The sequence below is a fragment of the Gopherus flavomarginatus genome, chromosome 15 (assembly GCF_025201925.1).
Source record: "Gopherus flavomarginatus isolate rGopFla2 chromosome 15, rGopFla2.mat.asm, whole genome shotgun sequence".
Taxonomy (NCBI): Eukaryota; Metazoa; Chordata; order Testudines; family Testudinidae; genus Gopherus; species Gopherus flavomarginatus.
The window spans coordinates 29383261-29392108 of record NC_066631.1 but is presented as its reverse complement, the minus strand read 5'-3'; the positions used below and the strand labels follow the sequence as shown (position 1 = coordinate 29392108).

The following is an 8848-nucleotide window of genomic DNA, read 5'->3' as shown; positions in this document are numbered from 1 at the left end:
ACTGTTAGGAAATGAGGGAACATGTTTTCCCCATAATCCCATGAGTTCTGTTCAGTGCTTTAGAACTGTTTCTCAACAACTGATCTGTGGACTGATGCTGGTCCCTGATCTCCCTAGTTTAGGAAGGCAGCAAGCCAGTCCCTGGTATCAAAAAGGTCGAGAAACACTGCTCTAGAAGCAAACATCCATGTACCCCTGGTTGGAACAATAAATAATTTTTCATCATGTGACCTCTGAATCTAGAAGCAAATTAAATGTTGGTTGGAATGCAGCAAATTATAGCTACACTTAAAGTTTTTTGTTTTTTTTTTTTGAAAGTCAGGGCTAGCCAGGAATTCTTGCTGTAACTAAGCACAGTAATCCACATCTACCTGAGTGAAAAAAAATGTAACTAACTAGTAATGACATTTAGCACACAGATTTCAGGGAACCAGGCTCTACTATGTAAAATTAAAATTTAGTGTATTAAACTTGCGCTAAGTGATATCCCAAAACAAAAATTTACATAGTAAAATACTTTAATCTGTTACTAAAATAACATTTTCCACAAATAGCTAAAGTGCAGAATTTGTATACACATCTTGTACTACAAAAATAAGCATGCTTTTAAAAACAATTCCCATTGTTTATTATCCCAGTCAGTGATGTCTAATACATTGAGTCATGATACATGACATGAGAGCTAACAGGCAACACCATATTTTGATACTTTATTGGTATCCTGGTTTTATTATGAAACTTGATATTAAATAGGATTCATGTCAGGCCTCTAAGTAAGAAATGATACTTGTCAGAGGGTGGGGGAAATTGTGTATAGTAAACAACTAGGTAGCATAACAATTACAAGCTGCTATTTGTGACTTCAGAAATGGAGTGGTTATATGATACCCATCAATTAGTGAGCTATGGAAAGATCTTAATGCATTCTCAGATTCAGGATGCTGTTGTAGGTAATTCAACTAGGATGCACTGGGCTGTTTATATTTTCAGTTTGCTACAGTTTTTTTTGTCATACTATCACCTAACTAGCAGGCAAGGGGTCTGAGGAGCTACTGTCATAATAAGCTTCAAATGTTTTTTTTATCAAAGCAAGAGCAGGGATGAGAACATGGCAGTATATGGACATTGTTTCATTGGCTATTGCCAACTAAAGCGTTTACACAAACAGTAACTGGAATCTAGTATTAGAATTTACTGGAGCTTAAATGCAAGCCATTGTTTGTGACGTGCTTCTGAGTACTTGCAAAATTATAGCATCAGAAAGTGGCCCTCTCCCTGCTGTTGAGATGACATATATAGCTCACCCACAGTAGCAGGCAGGAGATCTAGAAATTGTTAAAGCCATCAGTCAGGGCTGGTAGCCTCTTGTACCATTTGAAGATGAAAATGCATTAACTGGGATGTAGACTATCTAGAATACAAATTTGCTATCTCTACTCAAATGGTGGAGTTGGATCTTGAATCCTAGCATGTATAGGAACACTTATTTCCCATGGTTTTGCAGAAGCTACCTATTTTCAAACATGTAACTGGAGTGTTCATTGCAAGAGGCACTTTCTATGGCATGACAACTGCTGCTTACAGAATTAGGTAAGCTACTGTCCTTACTAAGCTGCAGGAGGCAGTACAGGGTTCTTATACACAATGTAAAAAATCAACTTGCAATCCAGTTGAATTAAATTTGGACAGATGGGTTGTTCAGCTGCTCCTGAATCCCCTGGACAGTGGTCTCAAACCAACTTTAAAAAATGTACCCCCCACCCATTGCTGCATAAAACTCACCCAAACAAAGGGAACTCACACCATACAAAGTATAGCAGCACATACAAAGTTTAAAAAAAAAAGCAGCCCTAATTTTAGATGTTACTTTTAACAAAAGTAGATTAGCTACCTAGAGAGCAGTATGGCACATTGGCAGTGGGGTGAGGGAGGAAAGGAGATCTTGAGCCTTTGGACAATTGTAAAATAATTCTGCTAAAGAGCTTTTAAATAAAGTGCTACAACACTGGCTGAAGGGGTTCTGTTGGAAAGCGAAATAAGACAATGGCAGCAATACAATAAAATACTAGCCCCCCCCCCCCCCCCTTAGTGACTTTTAGAGAGAGTGCTCGTGCCTTCCCTGTACGATACAAATGAAGATAGACTTGGCATCGAGGCAATTACAAGGTGTTGGCTTTAGGAAGCCATCTCGTAGAGGATTGTAGAAAGTAATTCAATCAGTTTTACTACAGCTTGGATCACACTTGCAAATAGAAATCCAAAGTGAAGTCATTCTCCTTTCCCCTCCAGTAACACAAGCTGGACCTAGTGCACATTCAACACTAACGCTTCACAGTTTAGCTTGGCATAAGGATAATAGATATAAAAAAGTATATTAATTTACTAAACTTTAAATAAATGAAATGCTAAGAGTGATTTTCTCCTCTAGTGGAGTTGTTTCTCAACAGGAACGCTGAGAAGCTTTCTATTACTCGACACATTCATTTTGTCATTGGATCATCATAACATTCAAGTTTTGACTGGAATAGTTTGCTTGTATCGAGCAGTGCTGCCATCAGCCTCAGGTAAACCAACTGAATATTCTGTTGTGGCAATAAGCAGCATATCTAAAGTGGTCTCAGTACATTTTGCAATGAAGCGTATGAAAGGTCTCACATCTCCTTCATTGGCTGCTTCTAAGACATGATAATACTCTGCCCTTTGCTCCTTACGGATTGTGATGGGTGGATAGCCTGCCTGCATTAGTATGAGATTCATTAATAGGCGTGAAGTCCTTCCATTGCCATCTACAAATGGGTGTATATAGACCAGTTTATAATGGGCTAAGGCAGCAAATTCCACAGGGTGTAAGCTCATGGCATCTTCGGAGTTGATCCACTGTACAAACTCCTGCATCTGTTTTTCAACATCTTGAGGATGGGGTGGGATATGATGTCCTACAAACACCTGGGTAGTCCTAAACCTCCCAGCTTCCACCGGGTCCACATAGCCCAGCACTCTCCTGTGTATCTCCAAAATGTCGCTGGTGGTTACAGTGCCTATTCGGGATACCAGGGTGGTATTTACATATTTCATAGCAGCATGCATACCAATGACTTCATTCTGCTCCACCAGACTTTTCCCAGGAACAGCATATCTGGTCTCAATGATGTGCCGGATTTCAGAGAGTGTTAATGTGTTCCCTTCAATGGCAACTGTGTGATAAATATGGTGGTAATAGGACTCTTCCATCACTCGACGCAGGGCTGAATTGCCTTTGGGGATTGACATCACTTTTTTAACTTTGCTGTCAATAATGCTAAAGTATCTCTGGTCTATCTCTTCAACCAGGGGCAGAGTTCGGTCCCGATTGATCAGAGCTTTTTCATGACAAGGAGAAATGGTCAGTGCTTTGGAGTACAAGTAGTCTGCTTGAATGATGTCTTTCTCCTCTTCAGAAAAGATGCCAAACTCATTCAGAGCATCCACATAATCTGGATCCATCTTGAGGGCGTACATGAAGAGTTTATGGGCTTTCTCACGCTTCCCCTGCCGTTTCATTTCAAGGGCTTGATTCAAAGCTGCTTTGGCTTCTAATTTGATTTCTGAAATGCACAACAACAGTACTTAGATACTACAGTGAGGGATACTAAGAGTATTCCTTTAATACATATTAAAATAAAATTAATCAAGTCAAGAGTGATATAAAGAATTCAGAGGGGGGAGGGATAGCTCAGTGGTTTGAGCATTGGCCTGCTAAACCCAGGGTTATGAGTTCAATCCTTGAGGAGACCACTTAGGGATCTGGGGCAAAAATCAGTACTTGGTCCAACTAGTGAAGGCAGGGGGCCAAACTCAATGACCTTTCAAGGTCCCTTCCAGTTCTAGGATATAGGAATATCTCCTATTATTATTATGTTCTAGACCTTACTGTGGGTTGCAAATACCAGAAACTGCAGACACTGCAAGGTAAACAAACAGTCCCAGCCCACCAGCAGCTTTCCCTGATAGGCTGCATGCCAAAGGCTGCCAATTTCCACTTCACAATGCATGTAGCCAATTATGCAAGGTCTGTAATGGGATCAATATGAAACATCATTTCTGCTGTTTTTTTATTAAAGTATTTAATACCTTTCTAGTGCATTACAATGACTCTGAAGTAGCCAAGAATATAGTGCTAGAAATGCAATGGTTCCTCTGAATACTTTTTAAAACCACTGAGTCAAATTCTGCCCAAAGAAGTCAATAGTAGAGTTAGGCACATTCAAGAAAGAAGTTAGCACAACAGATTATACAGTCTCAGAATTTTGGAAGGAATGCTCCAAAATCCAGACTGCTCTGCATCAGTCCAATGGAGTGTGTTCAAAATCCTGAAATTATTTTAATGAAGCTTCACTGGAACAGAGAAAATGCAGAAAGAACCTCAAAGGACCAACTGGGCTAGTAAAATACCAGCACATACTCCTTTCATGGTTCAAATGAATGAGTGGTAGCCCACATAGGGACTAGGCATCAGAAGTCTTAGCTTTTATTTTCAGCTTTTTGTGTGGCCTTAGTTTAATTCTTCAGGAAAATGGGGACAACTTCTCTAACTTGCAGGGGTGTTGTGGGGGTTTATTAATGTGTATAGAGTGCTTGGAGATCCTTGGATAAGGACTCTATACAAATGCAGAGTATTATACAGTCAGTCACGCAGTAACCTGTGTCTGCAGCACACACTCACCCAACATTTTTCTAGTCTCTCAAGCACAGAAAGCCCATTTCTTACCTGGGGAGGATTTGGATTTCAGCACCATCAGCTCTAATCTACCTGAAGTCACACTGAGTCCAGTTGTCTGCCCTGTGTACCTGGTAATCCCTACATAGCCTACTCCCAATTTATTTTTCAGGAAGGAGAGTCCTTTGAGCACTGCCTGACACTGCTCTTCTACTGCAGCCAGTGGGAGCAACAGCATCAACAGAGAGCCCACCAGGACCATTAGCACTGCTGCCCATCTGACACGGAGCCACAGACTCATCCATTTCAGCTCAGGATCCGCCACTACAGCCATCGACAAGAGATTCATCTGGTCCCAGGGGTGGACACAAGGAGCATCTCCTTTCTCATGGGTCAGACCTAGGAACAGAAATTGCGTTAGCACAGAGGTTTGTAGCTCTACCAGTATGATGCAACAGATAAGGCAGCGGTCTGGGACTTGTAAGACCCGGGTTCTATTCCTAGCAACACCAGACCTGCTGGCTGATCAGGGGCAAGTCACTAGCCATCTATGGTGTTGCTGTTTCCCATCCCACCCTGAGTCTGTCTTGTCTATTTTGACGGTGAGCTCTTGGGGCAGGGCCCAGGGCAATGCCCCGCAACCAGACCCTCAACGCAAATATGAAGAGGACGGCTCCAGGGTAGGGATAGTCCACTGTGGAGCAGCACCAATGGAGCAGCAAGTCCCCAGGGGGCGGCCTGACTGGGGACCTGGGGCAGCAAAGCACCCAGCGACTCTGCGGTGCCCCTGGACCCAGCAGCCTGCTCCCCCCAGGGCTCCGTGAGGCAGCTGGGTGGTGTCTGGCCTCAGGGCGCCCCCCCCCGGGGTCCATCCCCCCTGGCCTCGGGGCCTCCCCTCCCCGGGGTCCATTCCTCCCTCCCCTCCCCGGGGTCCATACCCCCTCGAGGCCTCCCCCCCCCCCGGGGTCCATTCCTCCCCCCCGGGGTCCATCCCCCCCGGCCTCGGGGCCTCCTCTCCCCTCCCCTGGGTCCATTCCTCCCTCCCCCCCCCGGCCTCAGGGCACCTTCCACCGTCTCTAGGCCTCGCGGCGCCCCCCCCCCCCCCGTCTCTAGGCGGCGCCCCCCCCGTCCCCAGAGCTCACCCCGCGCCATCCGGGCCTTCCCGAAGCCTCATCGGCTGCCGGCTCCTGATCGCACCCGACCCGGGCTCGTCTCCGCACTCCGCCCTGCCTCACCCCCGCTCACCACCATTGGCTACTCCGCTCCCGGCCTCCCCTTCTCATTGGCCTCCCGGCCTATCCGTCTCCCCTAGCCCCGCCCTCTCTTCCGGCGGTGTTTCCCGTTCAGCTCCACGTCTGCGGCGCCGGAGAGGCTCGTGGACAGCAACGATAGGCTGGGCTCTGACGCCAATCTCAGCTCTAGTAGCCAATGAGAAGGCTGCTCGATCGTGAAGGCGGGAGCTGCTATTTAAAAGCCAGGGGCGACAAGCCGCCTAGCGGCTGGGTGCCGCGGCGGCAGCATCTCAGTGGTGGGCTGGCAGCAGCTGCCGCCGGTATCTGCTAGGGCTGGAAACCCGCGGGGCGGGGACCCCCAGCTTCTTCCCGTGCGGGTGCTCCGGGAGCTGGGGCTTCAGAGAGCCCCTCCCTGGGCTGCTAGGGGCCGCCTGCCCTGTGCTGGGCTGGAGTCAGCAGCGCCCTGGGCCTCCCGCTGCGGCGGGGTCTGCCGAGCTTTGCTCGTGCTCGGGGGCCGGGCGAAGGGCCGGGCTGACTTGGTTACCGTTCAGTGGCTGCCTCGGGGACAGAAATTCGGTGAAGGGTTCTGCGCTCTGGCAGGGAAAATGCCGTGGGGTCTCAGGGCTGCAAGCTGAAGCTGGACAAATTCGGATTAGGAATAAGGTGTAAGGCTTTAGTAGGGAGGGACAATTTACCAGGAGCTCATCGCTGGCGAGTTTTAAATCCTCAGGACTGGCTTGTTAAAGATCTGCTCTAGGGATCATTGTGGGGCAGGGCTCTGGCCTGGGTTATCAATAGCCCTTTTTGGCCTTGGAATCTATAAATCCAGGCTTGCAATGACTCTGTTCAGAGCATTCATCAGCCCACTGCCGCTAAACAAACTGCAGCAGAGAAGTGTGATACAACCCAGGCGAGGGAGCTGGGAAGTGCTATGCCCCCTCCCTGTTACTGTCTCTGCCGCGAAGGTTATGTGACAACAAAACTCTTGGAGTCTCCTGAGCTGTAAAATGGGGTTAATTATGTGCCCCTGCCTCACATTTGTTTTTCTCATCAAGTGCTCTGGAATACTCAAGAGCTAAGTGTCCTAGCAAAGCAGAAGAAAAGCCTTGGATTGCTGGCAATGCTCAGGCTGCAATTCTCATTTGAAGAACTTCCCTAGTTGGCTCATTTGCCTTTTTCCTTGCTGCCCCTTCTGGCTGGAACTCCCTTCTCCCAGCAGTGCCTCACAAACATTAAAGCATTTGCCTTCAAAACAAACCCCTTGTTACAGAGGGGGAACTGAGGCACAGTGTGACAGGGTCACCCAGGGGTGCTGTGGCAGAATCAGGAAGATAATTTAGATCTGTGGTTTCTGTCAGTGCCTGAAGCACAAGCCCAGCTTTCCTCCATTATTGTACTTGGAGCTCATCCTTTCTGCTGTCAGATCTCTCCTCAGAGCTTGCTTTTCCCATGAATTGCTGCCACCCACTAAAATAATGGGAATGTTACTCCCTTCCCCAGTAATGGTCCAAGACAAGCCTTTTCCAGGGACATTGTGCTGTGTTTTCTCTTTGGGTGATAAAGCTGGGCGGGGAGCGGGAGACTGCTGCCTTCTGTGTCCTGAATGTTACTGAACGAGCAATAGACACTTAAGTAAAAGCATTATTAACAGGGAAGGCTCCTTAGTGGGAGGTCATGATTTACACACACAATCTGGATTCTGGGCTATTTTTCACCTGTTTTCCACTGCTCCAGGACTGGGCTGACTCTGCTCAGAGCTAGGCCACTGCTGTCATCCTAAGGATCCCAGGGAAGGCAGAGCTCTCTGGTGTCATTATACAGGAGATGGGCGCTCAGAGAAAGTCTTCCCGCTTCTTTCTGGTTTGTTTTAGATCAGAAATGCAAAATGCAGTAACCACATTCTCAGTCCTGGGACTTCTCCATGTGCTTTTTGACTTATTGGGATTGACAAAAGCAGGTTGATCAGCTCAGTCAGGACTGCATCCCTAAAGGTAGCCTGACAGCATCTCAGCTAGGAGACTGCTCAGCATCAAAGTGAGGCCAAGGCAATCCCTGCAGCAGGAAATTACCATGTAGTCTATTAATTTTGAACATGCCAATGTCCTTTATGACAAAATTTGGAAGAACAAGTTTTGGAACAATCATCAAGTAGCCTTTGAGAGATCAGCAAAACATTTCTTCAAAGAAGCTGTAATACAAACACCAAATGCACTGTCCTTAACGCCATTGCACTCAAACCTAATTGGGGAATTAATTATTGAGGAGTAGAAAACAACTGCACCTCAGTACATGCTGTATTCTTTTTTAAATTCAGACAGTCCCAAGCTACATTCTAAGAAGCACATTTATAATCGGTCATTGGTGATCCGGTTAGATTTGATCTAATGGTGTGAGCACACCACCAGTAGCCAGGAATGCTTGGGATCTATTCTTTGAAAAGTGCTCTTTTGTGACTCCGTTGCCATATGTATAATACAGGGATGAAAATACTGACCCATCCCTCAGGAGTGTGGTGAGGGTTGATTAGTCAATGTTTATAAAGTGCTGTGTAAATGCCAAGTACAATGACAAATCCATGGCAGCTGAAGGACTGCTGTTGTTGGTAGGTTGCACACCGTCATTATTCACAGCTTCACAAGGGGTAGCAGGGAAAGAATTTTAGAAGCACAGGCCACTATGATGTGAGCTAAAGGAGGCTCACCATTAGCAATACAGGGCCGGAGATACTTCTGAACTGTTCTGATTCAGAGGGCCATGATATACGCATGCACTCTCCAGTTCCTTTAAAATAACATTACACTTCATTGCCTAGGGCTGTATGTTTGTACATTTATGTAGCCCAGAGGTTACTCTCCTTGCAGGGCCCTTTACTCAGGTTCTATAGACAGGGAGTAGCCAAAAGCGGGTGTGAATATTCAGA

At 46.5% G+C, this 8848-nt stretch overlaps 1 protein-coding gene and 1 long non-coding RNA gene across 3 annotated transcripts in view; one reads left to right on the top strand and one right to left on the bottom strand.

Moving 5' to 3' along the window:
- Positions 1-2498: 2498 nt before the first annotated feature.
- Positions 2499-6251, bottom strand: FICD (FIC domain protein adenylyltransferase). The gene is made up of 3 exons (XM_050924219.1): positions 5839-6251; positions 4748-5095; positions 2499-3584 (listed from the first exon to the last, which is right to left on the bottom strand). The coding sequence occupies exons 1-3, from the start codon at positions 5846-5848 to the stop codon at positions 2509-2511; spliced, it is 1434 nt and encodes a 477-aa protein (XP_050780176.1). The 5' UTR covers positions 5849-6251; the 3' UTR covers positions 2499-2508.
- The window catches only part of LOC127034883 (uncharacterized), a 40708-nt gene continuing 36890 nt past the window's right edge, over positions 5031-8848 (top strand). The window contains exon 1 of one of the 2 annotated variants that reach the window (XR_007769514.1): positions 5031-5124. This is a non-coding gene — a long non-coding RNA (uncharacterized LOC127034883). Of the gene's footprint in view, positions 5377-8848 lie in introns of both variants that reach the window. The other variant, XR_007769515.1, reaches the window with a different exon arrangement.

Coding starts and splice junctions, on each gene's coding strand:
- FICD (XM_050924219.1), bottom strand. Junction 3,585..4,747: donor GAAATCCAAATCCTCCCCAG/GTAAGAAATGGG, acceptor TGTGCATTTCAG/AAATCAAATTAGAAGCCAAA.